The sequence below is a fragment of the Eufriesea mexicana genome, unplaced genomic scaffold, assembly GCF_001483705.2.
Source record: "Eufriesea mexicana isolate 0111107269 unplaced genomic scaffold, ASM148370v2 scaffold793, whole genome shotgun sequence".
NCBI classification, from domain to species: domain Eukaryota; kingdom Metazoa; phylum Arthropoda; class Insecta; order Hymenoptera; family Apidae; genus Eufriesea; species Eufriesea mexicana.
This window is the reverse complement of record NW_016908959.1, coordinates 50,129-72,970: the sequence shown is the minus strand read 5'-3', so window position 1 is coordinate 72,970 and position 22,842 is coordinate 50,129. Positions and strand designations below refer to the sequence as shown.

General features: G+C 28.2%; 7 protein-coding genes across 9 annotated transcripts in view; 5 read left to right on the top strand and 2 right to left on the bottom strand.

The window, feature by feature from the left end:
- Positions 1-10: 10 nt before the first annotated feature.
- Positions 11-9,737, bottom strand: CstF50 (cleavage stimulation factor subunit 1 Cst50). The gene is made up of 5 exons (XM_017899164.1): positions 9,718-9,737; positions 2,049-2,182; positions 954-1,854; positions 773-866; positions 11-562 (listed from the first exon to the last, which is right to left on the bottom strand). The coding sequence occupies exons 2-5, from the start codon at positions 2,117-2,119 to the stop codon at positions 318-320; spliced, it is 1,311 nt and encodes a 436-aa protein (XP_017754653.1). The 5' UTR covers positions 2,120-2,182; positions 9,718-9,737; the 3' UTR covers positions 11-317.
- Rpp20 (ribonuclease P protein subunit p20) lies at positions 2,159-3,245 on the top strand. The gene is made up of 4 exons (XM_017899166.1): positions 2,159-2,230; positions 2,343-2,575; positions 2,880-3,048; positions 3,127-3,245. Exons 2-4 carry the CDS (start codon positions 2,396-2,398, stop codon positions 3,243-3,245), a joined length of 468 nt encoding a protein of 155 aa, XP_017754655.1. The 5' UTR covers positions 2,159-2,230; positions 2,343-2,395.
- LOC108546882 (transmembrane protein 203) lies at positions 3,378-3,792 on the top strand. Its single transcript, XM_017899167.1, has one exon. The coding sequence runs from the start codon at positions 3,378-3,380 to the stop codon at positions 3,789-3,791; it is 414 nt and encodes a 137-aa protein (XP_017754656.1). The 3' UTR covers position 3,792.
- On the bottom strand, positions 4,740-16,111 carry stc (nuclear transcription factor, X-box binding stc). The gene is made up of 11 exons (XM_017899160.1): positions 16,038-16,111; positions 14,309-15,858; positions 14,057-14,230; positions 13,598-13,987; positions 13,259-13,540; positions 12,880-13,170; positions 12,236-12,699; positions 11,577-12,107; positions 11,392-11,498; positions 11,176-11,305; positions 4,740-4,933 (listed from the first exon to the last, which is right to left on the bottom strand). The coding sequence occupies exons 2-10, from the start codon at positions 15,798-15,800 to the stop codon at positions 11,203-11,205; spliced, it is 3,834 nt and encodes a 1,277-aa protein (XP_017754649.1). The 5' UTR covers positions 15,801-15,858; positions 16,038-16,111; the 3' UTR covers positions 4,740-4,933; positions 11,176-11,202.
- LOC108546878 (uncharacterized) lies at positions 4,927-8,311 on the top strand. The gene is made up of 9 exons (XM_017899161.1): positions 4,927-5,065; positions 5,310-5,523; positions 5,598-5,808; positions 5,922-6,186; positions 6,364-6,516; positions 6,595-7,176; positions 7,245-7,657; positions 7,771-7,969; positions 8,082-8,311. The coding sequence occupies exons 1-9, from the start codon at positions 5,038-5,040 to the stop codon at positions 8,309-8,311; spliced, it is 2,295 nt and encodes a 764-aa protein (XP_017754650.1). The 5' UTR covers positions 4,927-5,037.
- A 443-nt stretch (positions 16,112-16,554) lies between the features above and the next one.
- On the top strand, positions 16,555-19,479 carry Gcn5 (Gcn5 acetyltransferase). 2 transcript variants are annotated; one of them, XM_017899123.1, is made up of 5 exons: positions 16,555-16,665; positions 16,800-17,776; positions 17,857-18,417; positions 18,482-19,206; positions 19,286-19,479. In XM_017899123.1, the coding sequence occupies exons 2-5, from the start codon at positions 16,806-16,808 to the stop codon at positions 19,477-19,479; spliced, it is 2,451 nt and encodes an 816-aa protein (XP_017754612.1). In that variant the 5' UTR covers positions 16,555-16,665; positions 16,800-16,805. The 2 variants fall into 2 exon arrangements, with proteins under 2 accessions (XP_017754612.1, XP_017754613.1); XM_017899124.1 differs by having other exon boundaries at positions 16,555-16,670.
- A 1,478-nt stretch (positions 19,480-20,957) lies between these two features.
- LOC108546861 (actin, clone 403) overlaps positions 20,958-22,842 on the top strand; it is a 2,768-nt gene continuing 883 nt past the window's right edge. Inside the window, exons 1-3 of one of the 2 annotated variants that reach the window (XM_017899141.1) lie at positions 20,958-21,254; positions 21,670-22,048; positions 22,670-22,835. In XM_017899141.1, the coding sequence (XP_017754630.1) occupies positions 21,129-21,254; positions 21,670-22,048; positions 22,670-22,835 (671 nt within the window). In that variant the 5' untranslated portion in view covers positions 20,958-21,128. Of the gene's footprint in view, positions 21,255-21,669; positions 22,049-22,669; positions 22,839-22,842 lie in introns of both variants that reach the window. The other variant, XM_017899142.1, reaches the window with a different exon arrangement.

The window sequence follows — 22,842 nt, the reverse complement described above, 5'->3', positions numbered from 1 at the left end:
TTGTCGCATGTTTTACTTTCAAGCAAAACGGAACGAATATACACAATGATATAAAATTATATCATATCATTTTAACATATGCTATGCGAGTAATCGTTTATCGCTTCAATGCATAGCGATTAGATATTTGTCCATTGGAGAAAGTTGCACAATATTTTCCTGTACAATTTTTCATGTCGTTCACCATCCGATATTTTCCCTTTCACTGCTTAAATGACTATCACTCTGCCTGTTAATCATATCTGAAGTTATAAATATTACCGAACTCGTTAAATTTTGTTATGTTTAAGACAAATATTTGCCTTTTAACTATCAATCTAATGAGTTGGCATTCTTCTAAACCAAAATCTTGCTCTGAAATCATCGCTGCACGTCAAAAATGCCGGAGCAGTTGGAGAATGAACAATCAGTCTTACTGGACCATTATGTCCCAATGATAGTAATTGTTTTCTAGATGCATTTCGAGAATTCCATGCGCATAACGACGTTGTGGCTTCATCGGGAAACATCACATAATCTTCAGTGTGATTAAAAATAGCTTGAGCTTTATGTTCTTGTTTACCTATTGAAAATCATCAATTACATAAATTTAATGCGATAACGGAAATGAATAAATTTAACACTATGTGTGTTGTGTGTGTGTGTGTGTGTGTGTGTGTGTGTGTGTGTGTGTGTGCGCGCGCGCGCGCGCGCGTGTGTTGTGTGTGTGTGCCCGCGCGCACGCATGTTGTGTGTGTTTGCTTTACACATACTTAGTGTTTTAGTATTTTACCTGTGGTTCCAGCACCTGTATATGCTATTAAGCATCTGCTAGTAGAGAGTTCCCATAATTTAATCAAAGAATCTTTTCCTGATGATAGTAAATACTGAAATCCAGAATTATAAGATTATGTATCGATTACTTAATATGTATATTTATTACATAACAAATATATAATTTATATACTACAAACCTTTCCATTTCTTGTGAAGGTTACTGAACATACTTCATAGCCATCATGTGCTTTCACAAAGGTATTTATACATCGATTTGATACACCATCCCACAATTTGATACTTCCATCTTTACCAGCTGATGCATAAGTTTTTGCATCAGGGGAATACTTAATACTAGTTATTCCAGCAGTATGTTGATGACTTGGTATACTACAGACAAAGCACTGTGCCGTATTAACATCGTATAATCTGACTACTGGATGATTGGTTCCAACAACTAAAAAATCACCAGTAGGATGAAATGACAAACATCGTATTTGATCTGCATCTGTAATAGTTCTGAATGCTTTCTTAACACTGGCCTTGCTAAAATCAAATAGCTTAATAGAAAAGTCTCTGCTCCCAGACACAAGAATAGGCTCTCTTGGATGGAATTCTAAACATGTCACTTCTTCTAAATGATCATACAATGTTCTTATAACTGGATGACCACCTGTTTGATCACCAGGTGCCATTTCGTCTGGTGCAGATTTAGCCAGCATTCTATCTACATCTAAAATTTTAATTGATGCATCTACTGATCCAGTTGCTATCAATTGACCATCTGCAGAAAATGCTCCAGCTCTACAATTTCCTTTGTGTGAGGTTACATAGGCAGTCTCATATTGTGCAGGTTCTGGAGCTTGCGTTTGAGCTTCTGTCTCAAATTCTAAATCTAGGCCAGGTCCCAAAGTATTATCAAAAGTTGATGTAAAGGAAGATAAATTACTTGCGTCCTTCTTAGAACGATCAGGTTCATGAGCTAATCCAATTAACATTAAATGAAGTAAACGATCAGACGGTGGGCATGGAGGTTCTGCTTGAATTATATTTGATAACTGCACAGCCAATGTTTGGTGTCCATCATAGAATAGTTGGCTAAAATATTTATTATTTGTTATTAACAAATTTCAATTTGTTTAGATTATATTAATAAAAAGATTATATTAATATATTTATAAATAAAACAATTTTTGTACAAATATAATAATTTGAGAAAATTAATATCTCCACTATATTAAGTGAATAAAAAATAATTAATATGTTTATACAAAAAACGGAAATATGTAAACCTGATCATAAGCCTGTAAAGTAGTTCTCTGCTTTTTATAATATTCTTCGGATCCACTTCTGGTTCTTTCATAATGTATAAATCCTGTGTTCCACGTTCGGATCAGAGAATGTCACTCTTTTCCGGTACAATGCACTAAATTGTAGCCAAAACGCCCATTAATCGATGTCTTTGATTTTCGAGGTTATATTTCCTTGTTATAACTGATTTACTAATTATATTTATCATTGAATTTTTCTAAAGTTAATTCAATAATATTTTCTTATTTAATTAGAAAATAAATTTTATCAATCAGAGTATTTCTTGCACGAGAAAGGAAATAGAAACCCTCGTGTAGAACCTGTCAGAATGGCCGATGTGCACGAATGTCCTAAGTTGAAAGAGAGTTTTCCAAGAGAGAGGAATGCGCCTAAAGTGAAACGTAAGAAGTTATTGTCTTCAGATTATATCATTAAAAAGAGGCAACCTTTCGGTAGAAGGCAAAAACAGGATAACGATATATTTATCACTAATAAAACAAACTTTAAGGTAATTTTTAACACACGAGACTATAACCTTTACTTTTAACATTGTTAATTGTTAATAGATTCGAAAATAAAACTTTATTCCTATAACAATTAACTTGTAATTATGTTATCTATCCATCGAAAAACATATAATTAACATATAATTAAAGGATTTACTCGATTTGCCATTGAATTTTATGTTTACATTTAGAGTTTTACATTACCATATAACTCATTATGATAGTTATGTAAATAGAATAGTAAACACAAGGGTAATTTTTTGGCTTTTTAATTTTAATTTATCTTTATATTTTTATAATCATGAGGCTCAACTGAAGAAATGCGAAAAACTCTTAAGCAATGATACTTCTGAAGTGATTATTCATGGTCTTGGTGCTACTGTGCAAAGAGCATGCAACTTGGCTCTGCAATTAAAGGAGATTCATTATGGTAGTGTAGAATTAGACACCAGGACTTCTACAATATCTATTATTGGTATATAAGTATCACAAAATATAAACTATACTTATGATATTTAGAAGCACTATAGTAATTGTTTAATATTTATTACAGATGATTTTGAGCCTCTTGATGATAATGGAAATTATGAAACAATTAATCGAAATAACTCTGCAGTACATATTCGTGTGTTTAGAAAGTTTTCATTAGGTGGTCTTAGATACCAGGAGTAAACTATAACTTTTCATAGAGCATCAGTGATTTTTTTGACAAATTATAGTAAATAATAGAAAAAAAGACTTGCAATATGTTGAATGAAAACATAAAATCAAATTGTTGATTGTGTCATGTTTAATCCATTTAAAATGATATTTTCTTTAGATGAATTAGTACAGTGGCTGGGACTGACAATTTTTGAAATATGGATAAATTTAATTTCATTAACAATCTTCACAATGTTATTAGCTCTTAAGTTGGATGATAATTATTTCTTGGGTCATACAGGATGGTGGATAGTATTTTCACCACTTTTTGTTGCAGATGGTTTGAATACATATTTTTGTGCAATTATTTTCATAAGAATGCACATGGAAGGAATGATCAAAGCTGCTATTTTAAGAACACTATGGAGTCTCATATTGTTACTCCTAATATTTGTTTTTAAATATCTCCTATGTAAAAAGCTGTCAGGTCAAAGCCCTTTAGAGTATTCAGAAGTTTTAAGCCCTATATTTATCCTCTTGCAATTAATTGCAGTTAGAGCATGTCAACTTCATTGATCACTACGGAATATCATTACCTATATATACAAACTCACAATAGAGTTTTCATCAGCTATTATATAATGAATTTATATGTAATACATATAATTATAGGAAAATTAATTATCATTAAATCGTTTATACTATTTGTTTATTTTTTTTAACTATATTTAACAAATTGATGTTAGACTGAGTAACCGTATAATGCATAATAGTAAAATATCTGAAAGTTAAATTGCAAGTGTAAGAAAATGGATGTAAATATAATATTGTAATAAAGGATGTTTTTTTTGTAACATTGTTTTTTTAATCTATTCCATAATTTTACAATTTTAAGAATATTAAAAAAGTGATTTAATATTATTCTTCAATAAATTTATTTCAAATCAATATATTTTCAAATTTTTACAAATAAATTATTTCAAACGTTACAATGTTTTGATATATATATATAGTATTTAATGTATATGATGTTTGTATATAAATATACAATGTTCCTTTTTGCCATTATAAATTAATATAATATATATTTTATTGAAATAAACAAGAGTTCGTTCAATCACAAGTAGCCGCTGTTACAGAAAAATGATAGAAAATTAATTGACCTGAATCTTAGTGCAGAGTTAGGCTGTATTACTTGCTCACTATTTATCATAAATAAGTTATGTATGACAATATATGAAATATAAAAATAAATCAAGATATGAAATTAATATAATTATTACAATTTTGAATAGTAAAGTTAAGAATGTAAGTTATAACTTTCGATCGAGTAACAAAATTTTACGTAAAAATAGAATAATTTTTTTAAACAATTTATACTTGAAAAATACAAATAGTTTTTAAATAGCAAAATTGAAATAGCAAAATTATTACAACAAGATAATAATAAATGATAAGACAGAATTAATTTGTTAAATTTAGTAATGCTCTATTTATATTCTAAAGATAAACAATGGACAGGCGTAAAGCTTAGGATGGTCTGAATTCTCCCTCCATCCCCTTTTGTGTAAAATCAATATTCCTAGTAGAGGGTGAGAGAAACGGATGAGACCGTGGGTATTCGTGAATTGGAGAAGGGGTGCGAATCGGCTTGTTCTATAAGCAAAGCCTGTTGCTGCGGCCACATTTCAAAGTCTGTCGTTACGATAACTTGTTCGCTAAAATTAAAAAAAAAATTGAAAGAAGAAAATCGATTATCTATTATTGCGATTTAAGTACCAGAAAAAGTACCAGATGTGCTGTGAATATCAATCTAAAGATTATGGATAAGCTGATTAATTGGACCCATGGTCAGTTTTTCTACATTTTAGTATTTTTTTTAGCGATACTATAATCGATAGTTTTACATTATTATACAAAATATATATATAAAGGTAATTCTATGATAGCTATGATCAGACATTCCAATATATCAATAAAAAAAAAACAAATGATCAATTTTATAATTATTTCATATCAGTCAACTTTTATCTCATAATAGTTCTTATGATGATTGTTATTCTAAATAATAATTCCATTATTTCTTGCTGATAGGTATGAATGTATCATCATCTACGCCAATACCTGGGCAAAATTGTGTCTTACATTTGTCAACACCTTCAATTTTAGACAAATTATTAATCAACACCCCATCATTGGTATCAATAAATCAAGATCTAACATGGATTTTTCTTTTACATATGTATGGTTTTGCCTGCCTCTTCTTTATACTTGCATTTTACACATTTTTATCTATTCTACACTTAAGGTATATATGAAAGTATATTTTATACCAGAAATAGAAAGTTTCAGAAGTATAAAAAAATGTTGTATTTCTTTTAGATCTCTTATATCAAGTCGGCCTTTTATGTCTACAATTAATATGTTTTTATGTATACTTGGAGCATCAAGAGCGGCATGTCTCTTTATAGATCCTTATAATCTTAAAGATATTATGCCCAAAATTATTAGATCCATAATGTGGGATATTGGTTTTCCTTGTGTAACATCTGCTTTTAGCCTTGTACAATTAGCATTTTTGCAGTTAACTCAGGTAATTTTAATGTTATTATATAATAGTTTAATGTTATTATTATAATTTTAATAGTATAAGAGAATTGATCACTAAACAAAAATGATATTACATGGAATAAAATTAATTTTCAGCTCAAATTTGGACCAGAAAAAATTCAAAAAGAATCTTGTCTCAGTTTAATTATAACAGGACACTTTCTTTTTGTAATTGCTAGTGATATTGCTCTTACCTCTCATAACTGTTATATGGTAAAATATGTGGTTCAAACAGTGTTCCTTATCTGGAGTATTCTTTTATATATAACATTCTTACATGCAGGATATAAGATAAATCATTTATTAAAAACTGTGCCAAGTAGTATGTTAATGAGAGACAGTTCTAATACACCTCAGAAAGGTTTGTTTCTATAAGCTAATTTTAGTTTATTTAATACTACAATAGTTACAAAGATTATTATATGGGGTAAATGTTATTATATAAATTTAATTATTGTATAATAATTATTGCAATTATTATATTATTTGTTATATAAATAATTATTTATATAGTATTTCATATTAAGTATTGTTTTAGGTATTATGCAACTGGCCATGTTAGCTCCATATAATAACTTAGCATCATCTGTCGCTGCTGCCTTAGTACCAACTTTGCTCAATCCTAAAATTAAAGATGCAGATATAACAGAACCTACAATTTTTGGAAATGATTCAGACAAAAATCCTAAAGGTAGAAGATTTAAAAAAAAATATATAGTTATAAATACCAAGATTTTCAAAATCTTTTTCTTTAATTTCAATATTATAGATCGACTTATGAAAATATGTGAAAAGGAAGAACAAAGTCAAAAAGAATGTGACAAATCACCTTGTAAAAGTATGTCATCTCAAGAAGAGAAAACAATTCCTGTCTCGACAGTACCAGAAGTATATGTTAGACCTCCGACTCCAACACCATCAACAACTAACGTACCTATAATAACAGTATCCGGTCCATGTCGTAGAAGTTCGGTAGCTAGTAGACGAGACAGTGATGCATCTAGATCTTCTCGTAGAAATTCAGAGTGTAGTGTTAAATTTATGAACGAAGATGATGGTTTCACGTCGGAATGTCGACGAAATTCTGATTTTAGCCCTAAACATTCACCTGAGATCGATAGAAGACGATCTCCGGATAGAATGTCCCGAAGGTATTCTGAAAATGTAACACCTTTAGGAAGTGTTAGAGATTTAAGACGATGTTCTGATTTTTCACACGAAAAAAACAGAAGTTCTCAATTTGCTGCTAAATTAAAAAGAAATAGTGATTTTGGAAATCGAACACCTAGACGAATGTTACCTCCAACTGACCATCATAAATTACCAAAAGTCGTGGACCTAAGTCCTACAGGTATACAAAAACTAACATCGAGTTATTAATTCTAATTTAAATAAATCTGTATCTTAATTATGTTTCAGGTTCAAGACGTAATTCGGATGTTAGCGGATTTATTTCTAGAAGTGAACTACGTAGAAATTCAGATATTTCTTTTCGACGTAATTCGGAACTTGTTCAAGTTAAACCATTGGATCTAAATCGCCGAAGTAGTGATATTAGTATTAGAAGCTTGAGTAGAAGTCCAACTCACAGTCGTAGTATAGTTCCTGACAAAATAGAAATACAAGAAAAATCTGAATCTGATTCAGATCAACCCGACTGTAGTGAAAAGGCAGCTCTAATGACAGAAAAAAATAAGGATAAAGATGATGATGGAAAATCACGAAAGAAAAATTTATCTTGGAAAAACGAAAAAGAGAAAGAAGATATTGAAGATATTACTGTCGAGACTAATTTACTTCCTGAAAACACTAAGGCTGACGGAAAAGTTGGGGTACTTTCGATTCACTCTATTATTCATTTTAAGTTATATTGGCCATTTACATTTACATTTGTTTTGACAAATTTCTGTTACACCATTTTAAACAACTGAACATCTATTTTCAGAGTAATGATTTTACGCTTCATTCAATACTAAACCACATCGCTTACGTAAATAGAACTAAATCGGATACTCCATTACATATGTTGGAAGCAAATACAGCGGCAGTTAGAAGATCGCAAATTCGAAAAGTATTAAACATAACATTTGCAACCGCAATTTTAGGAATCATTTTATACATTGCAGATGTAGCACGACTATATGGTAATTTCATACAAAATTATTGTTATTTTGTGTAGCATTATTTTTATTTAAAGACCAATCAAATATATATAAAAAAGATGTTTCTAGAAAAATAATTTTTTTTTTAATTTAGGACTTTTAGCTGAGATTGTGAAATATGGTTCACAACCAACTATTACACAATATCCAAAACCATGGCCATGGTTTATATATCAAACTTTGTGTAGAAGTTTAGAACTAGTTATGGGTTGGGCAATGGCAAGTATTACCAAGCAACCATCAGTAAGTCCACGACACCAATACCTAAGTGGTTATCCTAATTATAACGTACATGTGAAAAGAGGTAATAACCCTTATATATGAAGCAATATATTTTTAAGTCAAGAATCAAAAAATCGAAATGCCAAAGTGATTTTTAAAATATTATTCTTTATTTGTGTTTGTATTGCAAAACTTGTCAAAAATATTATTTTACAGTTATTGAAATCTTATCTATATATCCGAAACTCAAAAGATAACTATTTATTTGTTAATAATCTTTTATTGATTTTATTTTATAAAATATAAACATCTTTTTCTTTTAAATTTCAATTTAATTAGAAAGTGTAATGAAACATAATATCATAATTTTATTAACAAAACGGGCAGAAAAAGCAGTTAAAATGTTTAAATAAATATAGCAATAGATCAGTATGTTGTTCCAAATATGAACGTGTGTTCTGACAACTTATATATAAAAGTATATATACTACATTTTTAAAGAAATTTTACACAGAAAATATTCTTCTAAAGAATATATTTTGATTGAAAAATGTCTCTATTTTTCAAATTAGATTAGTTTTTAAATACATTATTTTGATAATGTTTTTAGTTTTTTCTGTTCAAACCAGAGACAAAATATTTTATATTGTAATAGAATAATGAATCTTTACAAAAGAGCTACTATTTCCTAAAAAAAAAAACCTGAAATCTGTATATAAAAAAATAATGTAATAGTAAATAGATTCACCACTCATAAGTAAGATATTTTTACTCTACATCTACTGCACCAATTGACAATTAATAGTAATAATATCAATTCAAAGTTAAAGTGCCCTATTACTGAATGTTCAACAAAAAACCTTTGTAACTAATGCATAATCGATCTAATCGTAACAGTGTTGTGATCCTACATGTGATATGCAATTTGTGTCTAGAATAGGAGGCCATTTTACGCTTATGTAAGTCATGAGTAACAATATAACAAACTACTTTATGAGATAAGAGACTGGAAAATTTTATTTATATCAAAATATGTTACTACATTTATTTAATTTTATATAAATCCCTTATGTCTATCATTATAGTTTTTGTAGTTTCAGGTATTACTTATTAATATAGTTATACTGAAATTATATCTATATTATTAGCATGTTTTTACATTTTTAATATCAGTTATTACTGTCATGTTAATGAAAATGATACTCTATATATGAGCATAAATGTGTGAGTGAGTGAGTAAGCGTGAGTGAGGGGAAGGGGAGAGTAATTTAATCTATATATGGGTTTTTTATATGTGAAATACTAGGTTAGAAGTATATGTGATTATATATATTTTATGTCATAGTTTTGTCATTCATTAGAAGTATTACTTTTTTTTATATAATTTACATTATTAAAATTTAGATTTAAAGAATCAAATATATTTAAATTATTTGTAACTCATAATTATGAAATACAAAAAAAAGATTAATTACGAAATATGAAACAAAATAAATAATTGTACTTACACAAGCATGAAAGGTCTCACTATTTGTTTAGAAAAAGCATATTAGATAAATGTTCAATGTGCCAAATACTTGTGTTATCAATACTAGATGTTTACAAAGATTGATTATAAATTATATAAATTAGCCCCTTAAAATTATCGATATAAACTGATATTTATATACAACTGTGTGTACAAACAATAATGAATGATATTATTTTAACTGAACTGACAAATGCTGTTCAAAAGATGGTAGTACACAATAAACCACTATTTTTATCTATGAAGATCAGATTATTAGAGAAAAACCTATGCTGTCATACTCACAAAGTTTAATGAAAATGTTATATAATAATAAATTCTAAGGTAATTTAACTAAATTGTAGATTACTTCTTTATAAATAATTTCTTTGAAAGTTTTACAAAATATAACAAATGTTATAATCATGTAAAAGATTACGTTAAATATAAAATTATGTCTTTACAAAATTCGAATGATGTATAGAAATTGAAATATAAATTAAAATGAATAAAACGAAATTTCAATAAATTTACATATGTTACATATACAATATTTTTTATTAATTAATAACATTAATAAAATTAAATATAGTAATAATTATCACAAAAAATTGCTTTCGCTATATTTTTAAATAAATTTTTAAAGTATAATTTTTAATAATAATCAGATTGTATGCGTAGTGTCGTTATAAAATTGTTACAATTATCTATATATGTAAATGTAACTACACCTATTTTGTTCAAACAAAAGATTATAAACAGAAATAAAGGCCATGGATTAGCAAATTTCTTCTTTTTATTATATATTATATATACACTTTATATGTATCTCAGTAATCTTACTAGTAAATTCATAGGAATCATAAACAGATTTTAAATTAATCTTTCCCGTTTCCTTCTTTTTCATCAGAAATTCTCAAATTGTATCATTTCCCTCTTTATTTTCGTTAGTCGTACCAATATAAACAAATTGATCAATGATTATATTTAAACTTAATCCAAAAAATGATACCACGAACTTGATATAAACTAGTCTTCATTTTTATGATATCACAATTGTTATATAATTTCAATATATGTATATATTAGTATTTCAAGAATCATTTAAACCACTGCAGTCAGAGTCTTTCTCACCGCATCTACTGCTATGTTTACTTACGATTAATAGTATCGTTTTTTATTTTAAAAGCGAAATTTAAAAAAAAAGAGAAAAATAATGCCTTTTTTAAACTCTTTCTGAACTTTTCCTGTCTCTCATAGCAATAGTGCATAAAAGGACACGAAGACATACTAAAGGCTTCTCTCATATCATGAACAACATACCATGAATTAAATAATAATACCTTAATAACATATATTTTTACACAGAATAAGTATTATTAAAATGTTTAATTAATCCATTATATTTAACAGCATTTTTACCAGTTATGATATTAATTTCATAATTTATATTACTTACACTTTACATAATACAGGGATAATAATTTTAACCTTGAAAATCGAAATAATCTATTTCCGGTTCTGATATTTTTATACTTGCTGGTATTTCTGGTTTTTGAGTTTTTTTCACGGGCAGTGATAATATTGTCCTAAGAAAAAATATGGAAATTCATTATTCATTTATTGAGAAGATGTTAAAGATTTCACATTAATAAATAATAGACAAAATACATACTTCACAGATCCATCAGTTTTTGTAGTGTTTAACATTGGACCTGGAACTTTTCTCTGACCATTTTCTCGTTGTACAATCTCTAATAGACTATAACTAGGTAACCAACACTGTAATAGATACCAATATAAAATAAAAAAATTAATTTGTGCTTAGTTTCAACTGATTAAACATTATACAGATATTACCTTGTCCTTTACAGCAGTTACAACGACATTTCTTTTTGGCTCCTGATCATATGCCTGACTTTTACAACCAAAATATTCACAGGACTCGTGAATGAAGTGACGTTTTTCCTTGTTCATGCTATCAAAAGAATAACTACGTGATTTTTGTTTAGAGGTCTTCGCTAATTGGACTAATTCTGTCAATTTATCATGAACCATTTGACAAAAATGTGCATCCTTTTTAGCCCATTGTTTCATAAAATCACTGTATCTGGGTATTAATTTTCCACTTAAATCTGGATTTGCAATTTGCAAACCTAATGTCAATCTTCTATTACGTTCTATTATTTTACATTCATCATTGCATTCTAAAGTTTTTAATTGATTCTGCTTCTTTGCTCCTTGACCAAACACTTCTTCCAAATTAATGGAATGACCTAATTGCATATCAGCCATTTTACTAGCTAATATACTACTTGCTATTCTTTGATATTCTTTGGAATTTTCGGCACAAACACGAGACATAGTCCTATGCCCGCATTGACATGTCACCTATATAAAATAAATTTTACTAGTAATTTTGGAAATAAATATACTAATACAAATTTTTAATTCAATTAGAAAAATCTTACATATTATTAAATAGTAAATATTAGTTTATAAATAATTCTATTTATTACCTTAACCATTTCCTTGCAAGGTATATCTGGGCATTTACCCTCATGACATGGAGCAGCACAAATATGTCCACACATTTCTCTTTGAGCAGTGCAAGGCTGAGAACACTGTTGTCCTGGTTTCTCACATGGTCCAGGATGACAAATAGTAATGCACTTATGCCTACCACAAGATATGGGTTTATTACATGATAAACCACATGAAATTTCATTAACATAGCATGGCACAGCTTTACGTAGTTCATGTTTGCCATGACACCATCTTTGTGTAAGAACAGTACAAGGTGGGCAGATTGATTCACTGTGACAATTATGCAATACTTCATGACCACAAGAGTGCTGACGAGAACAAGGTTTGTCACATGTAGGTCTTCTTGTTCCACAAGGAACAGGAGGATATATCACAGAAGTTCCACATTCACAGTATAATTCGTCAAAGCTACTATGCCAACAAGGTTGACATCTACCTACATTAACATAAGACTTACGTTATACTTGATATTTAAAAATGGTACAGAGTTGATTCAGTAATATACATTTAAATAATAATATCTTAATTATATTGAACTCTTTTTTCATAGTAAATTTGAACTTTATTACAAAATTTAATTTCCAAGCTTTTATATAGTTAATGTGTAATTTCATACCTTTGTGACAACTTTGTTCACATTTATGCCTACCACAGCTTAAAGTTTTTGAACAAATCATTGGACAAATATGTTCTATCTCTATACAACATAATTGATTACATCTATGTTTGCCACAAGATCTTTTCTTTATGCACTTCTTTTCACATCGTGCATCATCAGCTTTTGATATCAAATCTTTACAAGCTATTTCTCTATCCATGTTTCCGCAGCGGCATTTGACATCAGTAGTTAAATCACAAACAGGGCAATCTCCTTCATGACACTTCACTTTGCATTTATGTGGATTATCTACGCATAATATATTATATTATAATATTTTATAATACTTTCTCTTTTATATCAAACAGTTTTTGCATCCTCATTTTAAAATACTCACTAGGTTGTCCACATTTTAAATTTTTTGAACATATTTTGTCACAGGTAGGAATTGGATCTAAGCAAGTTTGTCTTTTTTCTGTTAATGGAGTTTGTCCGCAACAGCAAGTTGTAATTTTCTCAGGAATTAAAGAACAAGGTTCACAAGCATCTGGGTGACATAATTTTGTACAGGTGTGATTACCACATTCTAACAATTTACCACAAATAGTTTCACAAGAATATGTAAACAAAATATTACTCTGACATGTTACTTCCCTTGTATGTTTACCACAATAACATTCTGGAAATAAATTTATTATGAAATTTAACTTTATATTATGATATTTAAATTACATACTTTGTGTTATTATTTCTTCACAATTTGCACATTCCCCATGATGGCATTTATTTTGACATTTATGTCTACCACAATTTAGATCTTTACCACATATAGAGTCACACAACAATAATTTATGAATACTGCATTGTACTGTTTGTAAAGTTTTACCACATCCACAATACTTTGTTACCATTGCTGTACACTGTGGGCAAGAGCCTGGATGACATAAAAGAGTGCATTTATGAGGACAATTATTTTTTGATAATGTTCTACCACAAATCTCGCCACATGAGTGGGCAATATCTCTATGATTCCATTCAGGTGCTTTTGTTTTTCCACAAAAACAAAAATAATTCTCAGGAATTATTAAATTAACATTTTGACATGCTGGACATCTCCATCCATTTTCTACAATAATACAATTATCTATTATTTTTAATGAAAATATTATATAATTATAAAAAATTAGTTATTTACCAGCTTGCGATGACTTTGCCCACTTTTTAATACATTTTAAGTGTAACACATGGTAACAATTAGAACATGACCAAATATAGTCATTTTGTTTAATATATTCACAACATACTAAGCATTCTAATTGTCCCCTATTTAGTTGTTCTGTTAATCTTTCTCTTTGACTTGCATCATCATCTATAGAATATAATAAAGAAATTACATTATTGTCAGAAATACAATATAATGTATTGAAATATTAATTTACACACATACCAATTGGTGACTTTTTATTTTGTCCCCATTTCTGGACATTATTTCTTTCGCTAGTTTCTCTTTTATTTCTCCAATGTTCATTTCCTTTCTCTTTGTTTTGAAATACATAATGTCTACCCTTATCTTTTTCTTTAAAAATTTCTATTTTACTTTCCTTGTTATGTTCTTTAAATCCATTATATCCTTGATAATTACATCTTCTTTCTTTTGCTTCTTTTGTTTCTAGTCCCATTTCTTCATTAGAACATTCTTTCAATTCATTACATTCTCCATTATTGTTACATGTTTGATCTTTTAATTTAAATTTATCTTCTTTGCTGTAATTTTCTCTATTGTATCTCTGGTGATGTCGCTTTTCTTTATAAGAATTCCCATCTCTGTTATATCTATCATTATATTGATATTTCCTTATACTTCTGTGATTATTGTAATTCTGCTTTAGGCCAGAATTGTAATAAGTAAATTCTTTAGTCATATTATTGAATTGTTGTACATTATCTTGTACATTATTATCAACATCAATAGTCGTTTCATCTTTACCATCATTTGATAAGTCTTTATTTTTATTTGAATTTATATTCATATTTAAAGATGATTCTCCTTTGCTTAAATTTGTTATAGAAACTGTTTTACTATTACTAGCAACATTATTATCTATTGTACTTTTATCGACTGCATCTTCATTTATGCATTTTGAATTTGCTTGTGATTTTCCTGAATGATATTTATCAGCAAAGTATTTGTTACCTTGAAGTTTATGAGAAATTTTGACTTGTTGTTGATAGGTATTTGCATATGCATTTTTTCTGTAAAACTGATCTTGTCCTTCTTTAGGTTTATAATTACAACTTTTTTTATTATTGTACTTCCTTTTATGTCTACTTGTATTACAAAAAAAATGTTTATCTGACATTTTACCATTATCCTTCATACAAGAATCTGTATCATTAATGGGATTTGCATTTTGTAATTCATTATTTTTATATTTATCACCATATTCTCTATTATTTGGCACAAATTCTTCTGCCATGACATGCAATTTTGAATGATTCATTATATTGCTTGAAGATTCTTTAACTTTCTTCACAGGATCGTGTTTAATCTTATGCTTTAACAAATCATAATCATATTCCCAACAATTTTCGGATACATAACATTCTTGAGATTTATTAACATTTTGAAAATACTCCGGACTGTTTAACATTGGAGTGTTACCTACGGGATTTGTTACATGCCCATGGTAACTATTAGTTGTGGACAATAAATTTGGCATAACATTTGTGTTTGAATGATAAAAAGTATTTGGGTTACTCTGTTCAAATATGGGTTCATTTTGTACATAGAACTCACGATTAGATTGTAGATAATCATTATTTATATTATCACGAAACAATGTCCAGTTTCCTGTTGCGGGTCCAGGAGCATTTTGGTCAGAATATACATAATAATTTTGATCATCTGGTCCCGAATAAGAACCATCCCAAGTAGCCATAATTCTTACAATTTTACGCGTATGTTAAGTGCTATTTCCTTCGTTGTAATTTATGATACTAACAAGAACACGATTATGTATATAAATTTTCTAAGATATAGTACCGAATTAATGTATGTACAATTAAAACCAAAATGTGGTTAACTTAATTCTTTAGAAACTTTATATCGTATTCTACTTCTCACGTTTTCTTACTGTATTCTGTTGTTTATTTTTCCTGAAGTTAAAAATAAGTACCTTGTAAATTGTGCAGAAAATAATATAAAATACGCTTGATATCGCAATATGTAAAAGGTCTGAAGAACTTTTCACTTGTTTCTTATCGAGCACAAATCAGATAACATCTACGTTAAGATAAACCAATTCACACTTGTTCCCAGTCTGAGATGTTTAAAAATTCATGAAACCTTCGAAAGCGGTTAAAAGCGTGTGATCAAAATGTCACTGAAATTATACATTTTGACAATTATTTTAATTTATGATAGATAGAATATGTAGAAGATTTAAAATAATTTACAGCAAAATTATCATAAACATTATCATATATGTTATTTAAAATAACACAAAAATTGTACTTACAAGGAAAGAACTTTAGAATCTTGGATGTGAATGAAAAAGAGAATTATTAATTTTTCATTTGGCGAATAGATGGCACTATGTTCAATTTAATTTTGCTTTCATTCTTAACCTTTTATGCTCATTTATAAATTGTAAATAAACGTTGGAAATATTACATACAAACATATCTGTTTTATGAATCTTTCCTTTAATTATAGAACGATCTTTCATTAATAATTTATGTTAAAAATATAATAATTTTAATCATTAACCTTCTAAATGTATTAACAATTTTGATATTTACAAGGTAATGTAAGTACATATACTGTAAATTTATTGAACTATTATAGTTTTATATATTTTTAATTCCATATATTAAAAACTAATTGGTATGTAGTTTTATATATAAACTATAAGATATTTTTCTCATCTTTTATTCAGCAAATTATGTCAACCGAAGAAGCAAATCGCAATTCGACATTACAATCATTAGAGGAAAGTGGTCAGTGTGTAACTAGTACGTCACAACATGCAGGAAATAGCAGGGAATCAAATACTACCAAACCTCAAGAACAAAGTAGTCGGCAAAATAATTTACAAAGAATACAACAACGAAAACAACAGATGTTAAATTTACCACAAATGAAAAAAATATTAAAAATTGCAACTTATAGTGCATGTAAAGTTGAAGATTGTAAATGCATTGGATGGAAAAATTCTCAACTATTAACTAAGTCTTCTAAAAATGATTCACAGCAACCTGTTATAAATTTTTTTGATCCCTGTAAAAGTTGTAAACATGTTTTAGAAAATCATGTTTCACATTTAACTAATCAGTCAGAAGAAGAAATTAATAAGTTATTGTGCATGGTTATAGACGCTGATAATATTTTTCTAGGATTACAGAAAGAAGAAGACCCTGACACAAAAAAGGTTTACTTTTATTTATATAAACTTTTAAGAAAATGTATACAGTCAATGACAAAACCTACAATAGAAGGTCCCTTGGGACAACCACCTTTTGAACGACCTAGTATAGCAAAAGCAGTAATGAATTTTGTTGCTTATAAATATGGTCACTTACCACAAAGAGACATGCAAGCAATGTGTGATATGGCAAAGATGTTTTTACATTGTTTAAATCATTGGAATTTTGATCCACTCAGTGCTAGAAGAGGCACAATTAGTGCAGAAGAAGCTCCTGCATATAAAATTAATCATACTCGTTGGCTTGTATTTTGTCACATACCAGCTTTTTGTGATTCATTACCTCATTATGATACATCTCTAGTTTTTGGACGAACATTTGTTCAAGCTGTTTTTAAACCAGTTTCAAGGCAGTTATTAGATAAATGTCATAGTGAACGAGATAAATTAGCACCAGAGAAAAGAGTAATAGTCTTAACACATTTTCCTAAGTATGTGAAAATTTTTTTTTGCTTTTATCTATATTATTTCATTAACTAGCATAATATATAATATATTTATTTGATTTAAGATTCTTATCAATGTTAGAAGCAGAAATTTACTCAGATAATTCACCAATCTGGGATCCTGATTTTAAACAAGTACCTCCTACTTATTTACAATCTGCATTGGAATCAAAAGTAAATCAGGGAAGAAGAACAGGTGAATTTGAGAAAGTCACAATTCCTCCAAATGATAAAGACAATTATACAACCATTAATATAAGTCCGGGCATGAAGAAGATTCATGAAAAAAGATCACATTCCGAAGGCCGTTCAGATGTAAAAAGAAGGAAAAACGAAGAAAGTTTTGAAGATTTATCAGAAGAAACAGTTGCAGAAATTGTAGCAACCATTAATGATCCTAATTATATGTGTGGCCCTGATGCGGTATTTCCACCAAATGTACCACGAGATGAGACTGCTAAAATTGAAGAAAGCAGAAAGATTATAGAATTTCATGTAGTTGGAAACAGTTTGACACAACCAGTTTCTAAACAAACAATGCTTTGGCTAATTGGATTACATAATGTTTTCAGTCATCAATTGCCCAGAATGCCAAAAGAGTATATATCTCAACTTGTCTTTGACCCGTAAGTACTCAATATACTAGAATAAATGTATATTTTGAGTTTATAACGTTTTATTTTTTCATAGAAAACACAAAACACTAGCTTTAATAAAAGATGGTCGACCAATTGGTGGTATCTGTTTTCGAATGTTTCCTACTCAAGGTTTTACAGAAATAGTATTTTGTGCAGTTACAAGTCAAGAACAAGTTAAAGGCTATGGTACACATTTGATGAACATGCTTAAAGATTACCATATAAAAAATAATATATTACATTTTCTTACATTCGCGGATGAATTTGCAATTGGATATTTCAAAAAGCAAGGCTTTAGTAAAGATATAAAATTACCCCGATCAATGTATCAAGGGTATATTAAGGATTATGAAGGTGCAACATTAATGCATTGTGAATTAAATGCAAAAATTGTATATACTGAATTTACCGCCGTTATACGGAAACAAAAAGAAATTATTAAAAAGTTAATTCATCAAAGACAGCAGGAAATACAGAAAGTTCATCCAGGGTTAACATGTTTCAAAGAAGGTGTTAGAGGAATTCCAGTGGAATCTATTCCTGGTATTCGTGAAACTGGTTGGAAAAATTATGCTCAGACAAGAACAAGAGGAGTAGCTAAGGGAACTCAAGGTCCAGAACCAATGGAAGCATGCTTAGATATCACTGATTCTTTGTATAACGCGTTAAAAAATGTTTTGAATAGCGTAAAAAATCATAGTACAGCATGGCCATTTTTAAAGCCTGTAGATAAGAATGATGTACCAGATTATTATGATCATATTAAATATCCGATGGGTTAGTATAACAGAAATACAAACAAAAGACACATTTATCCATAAAACGTGAGAGAAAAATGGAAAATTTTATTTTTCAGATCTCAAAACTATGACTGATCGACTAAAAGCTAGATATTATGTTACAAGAAGATTATTTATTGCCGATATGACTCGAATTTTCACTAATTGTCGATTGTATAACAGTCCCGACACTGAGTATTATCGATGTGCTAATGCTTTAGAAAAATATTTTCAAACAAGAATGAAAGAAATTGGTCTTTGGGATAAATAAAATTTATAGATTAAAAATAAATATGTCTTTATGGATAATGTTTTTACATCTGTTTGTAAATATGCAGATCAAATGTTAGTTAATTTAAAAAAGAAGTTAATCTTTAATAGAATAAGAAACATAATGAAAAAGTGGAGTAACTTATTTGTGCATATAATGTCTTTCTTTGTGTAAAATGTAGTTAAAAATGTTTGTATTTAATTCTATAATTTGTAATACATTTAATACTACATTTTTAGTCATTTTTCCACCCCAAGAAACGGTTGAAAATAGGATATACAGCAAATTAAAATCAAACTAGATACTTAATTTCACGGCCTAATTGTAAGCATTAGTCGAACAGTTAATTAAGGAATGTAATACACCGATTATAACGAGATGCTGCATAGTGGTCATTCTATGGAACAGTGAATTTCTAAAATGCGTTAATTCAAAGAGACTTAGTAAACCGAAATTTCTATCGTCCGTAAATATAGTCAACTAAAATAAAATAAAGTTAAAATAAAATTAACTATTTATAGGAAATTTTTCTAACATGATTATAAATTTTGATGTAAAAAAAATTAAATAACAAAAGAATTCTTAATAATTGAATAAAAATTTTTTAATAGATGCTATTCTTGCAACTGTTCAACTAACAAAGGTACGAAACAAATTATATTTCAAATTGAATTTCTTAAAATTTGATAAAATATTAGAAAGGAAATATATTATTCATATACAAATAACTATATTGTATGATAATTTGCTTAAAATTATTTTGTTCTAATTATTAAAATCAGTACCAAAAACGTTTATATATCAATGTGTAATAAATGATAACAAACTAAACTTTTAACCACATCTAAATAAATCTAATTGATTAATATTTTAGAGTTTGTTCCATTTTGGAACTTTTATAAATCTTGTTTATACTTAGAGAACTTAAGAATTGATTTTCACTTTTATTAGTAAGCAGAATTTACTTGATGGTAAGTACAAATGAAATATGTCATAATCCAAATTATTTTAGTTAAAAAATTTTAACATTACTAAAGACACAAGGAAATACTTCATATGCTCTACTTCATATAAACTCCATACGAAATTTAGTAACATTCTCTTAATTGGCATATATTAAAAACCAATTAAATTTTCTCAGTATTTCAACTTCTCTGCTTAAATATAAATTATTACTGTTACATAGATTTTAAGAACTCTAATTGAACATTAAATTGTTAATATAATTATAATTACTTAAATTTTAAGTTAAATTTTTCTTCAGCTAGATCCCATTATGCTAATATAACAAATGCATTAAACAATAAAATAATATTTAGATCTAAAAAATATCAATGGAATATATGTTAGAAATTATAAGAATGCAAGACCCAAAAATTACTTCATTATGTTAACTTAAGCGTACACTAGTTCATTGAGGTGCAAGAAACTGTTTAATATACAGACATGAATGTATAGAGGTAGTAAAAGAGGGGGCATCAATATAAAGCAGCTCCATTCTTCAGCACGAACAATATTAGAGGAGTCAATGCACTGTCGAGGTAGTGCAAAATCTAGTCAAATAAATAAACTATTTGCTGTTGTTCACAACCACCTACAATCTTTTTCTTTTATACAAAGAATAACAAAATAACTATCTTCAATTTAAAATGTGTGACGACGACGTAGCAGCTTTAGTAGTAGATAATGGATCAGGAATGTGTAAAGCAGGATTTGCAGGAGATGATGCTCCACGTGCTGTATTCCCCTCCATTGTTGGAAGACCTAGATATCAGGTAAAACATATAATTTTTTGTATTTCTACCATTAGTAATAATAAGATAATTAATAATATTCTAAATGTAATTTACAAATTGTAAATGGTTTGCCAAATGTGTTAATATATATTAGTTATATTATAAAACATTAAATTGGTTCTATTGACTTTTCACAGAATTAATAAGAAATCATAAAGTTTACTAATCATTTTCTTTTTTCATATACTTATAGTATGTAATAATTATATTAATCATAACTTGTAATTCAAATTTTTTTTAATATTGTAACACTCTGAAATGTTAAAAATGATTGAATTTTTAACATTCAATATATTAACGCTTGTAAACTTAAATTATTTCAAAATTTACAAGAAAGAATGAATACTTATTATCTTATTTATTTATCTTGAAAACAATAAAAAATTACGTATAGGGAATCATGGTTGGTATGGGACAAAAGGATAGTTACGTGGGAGACGAAGCACAAAGCAAAAGGGGTGTTTTAACGGTTAAATATCCAATCGAGCATGGCATTGTAACAAATTGGGATGACATGGAAAAAATATGGCACCATACATTCTATAATGAACTAAGGATCGCTCCGGAAGAACATCCTGTTCTTTTGACCGAAGCTCCTTTGAACCCTAAAGCTAACCGAGAAAAGATGACACAAATTATGTTTGAAACTTTTAATTCTCCAGCAATGTATGTCGCTATACAAGCTGTTTTATCGCTTTACGCTTCAGGCCGCACTACAGGCATTGTTCTAGATAGCGGAGATGGAGTTTCACACACAGTCCCGATTTATGAGGGTATGTGTTGTTTTATTAAATATGTATATGTACATATATCTACCATTTTATTCGGGAGGATGATTATTTCGTTAAATTATATATTTTTGTCTAAACTTAATTTTGTAATAAATATTGTAAAAGAAATATGAATCCATTTTATTTAGAGTTTATTTAAAACATTTTCTGAGTAAATAACGTTAAAAAAGAACCTTCCTTTAAAGAGTTATATATAATTTTGTAACTAATGTCATGTATTTTTATTAGTACTAAATATTATTACATATTAAATATTAATGATATATATTATTCAAGGAAACGAAAGTGATTCGTATTTTTTACTCTTTTATTCGACAAATTTATCGATAAAACTGTGTATTCTACGTGGAAGGTTCGAAAAGGGGTTCATTGTAATAAAACATATTATATAATAGAAGAAAAATTATTATTAAAATAAAAACTTTTTCACTGTATATCATGTATGTTATTATATACAAATATGGGGTTCAATTTTAAAAGAAATTTACGGAAATATACCTTAACATAACTGTAAAATTAAAGTAATGAAGGATTTTGTATAAAAAAAATGATATATGTAATAGTATAAAATTTGTTACGAATTAAAAATCCTATTTGATCTAGGATATGCGTTACCACATGCAATTTTACGTATGGACTTGGCTGGCCGCGATTTAACAGATTACCTTATGAAGATTCTAACGGAAAGAGGATATTCTTTTACTACAACCGCGGAGCGTGAAATTGTTCGAGATATTAAGGAAAAATTGTGTTACGTTGCTTTGGACTTTCAGCAG

Coding starts and splice junctions, on each gene's coding strand:
- LOC108546882 (XM_017899167.1), top strand. CDS start 3,378: ATGATATTTTCTTTAGATGAATTAGTACAGTGGCTGGGACTGACAATT.
- Gcn5 (XM_017899123.1), top strand. CDS start 16,806: ATGTCAACCGAAGAAGCAAATCGCAATTCGACATTACAATCATTAGAG. Junction 17,777..17,856: donor GTCTTAACACATTTTCCTAA/GTATGTGAAAAT, acceptor ATTTGATTTAAG/ATTCTTATCAATGTTAGAAG. Junction 19,207..19,285: donor TCATATTAAATATCCGATGG/GTTAGTATAACA, acceptor TTTATTTTTCAG/ATCTCAAAACTATGACTGAT.
- stc (XM_017899160.1), bottom strand. CDS start 15,800: ATGGCTACTTGGGATGGTTCTTATTCGGGACCAGATGATCAAAATTAT. Junction 13,541..13,597: donor TGAAGAAATAATAACACAAA/GTATGTAATTTA, acceptor ATTTATTTCCAG/AATGTTATTGTGGTAAACAT. Junction 11,306..11,391: donor AAAACTGATGGATCTGTGAA/GTATGTATTTTG, acceptor ATTTTTTCTTAG/GACAATATTATCACTGCCCG.
- CstF50 (XM_017899164.1), bottom strand. CDS start 2,119: ATGAAAGAACCAGAAGTGGATCCGAAGAATATTATAAAAAGCAGAGAA. Junction 1,855..2,048: donor CTTTACAGGCTTATGATCAG/GTTTACATATTT, acceptor TAAATATTTTAG/CCAACTATTCTATGATGGAC. Junction 563..772: donor TACAGGTGCTGGAACCACAG/GTAAAATACTAA, acceptor GATTTTCAATAG/GTAAACAAGAACATAAAGCT.
- Rpp20 (XM_017899166.1), top strand. CDS start 2,396: ATGGCCGATGTGCACGAATGTCCTAAGTTGAAAGAGAGTTTTCCAAGA. Junction 2,576..2,879: donor CTAATAAAACAAACTTTAAG/GTAATTTTTAAC, acceptor TATAATCATGAG/GCTCAACTGAAGAAATGCGA. Junction 3,049..3,126: donor TTCTACAATATCTATTATTG/GTATATAAGTAT, acceptor TATTTATTACAG/ATGATTTTGAGCCTCTTGAT.
- LOC108546878 (XM_017899161.1), top strand. CDS start 5,038: ATGGATAAGCTGATTAATTGGACCCATG. Junction 5,524..5,597: donor TTATCTATTCTACACTTAAG/GTATATATGAAA, acceptor TATTTCTTTTAG/ATCTCTTATATCAAGTCGGC. Junction 5,809..5,921: donor CATTTTTGCAGTTAACTCAG/GTAATTTTAATG, acceptor ATTAATTTTCAG/CTCAAATTTGGACCAGAAAA.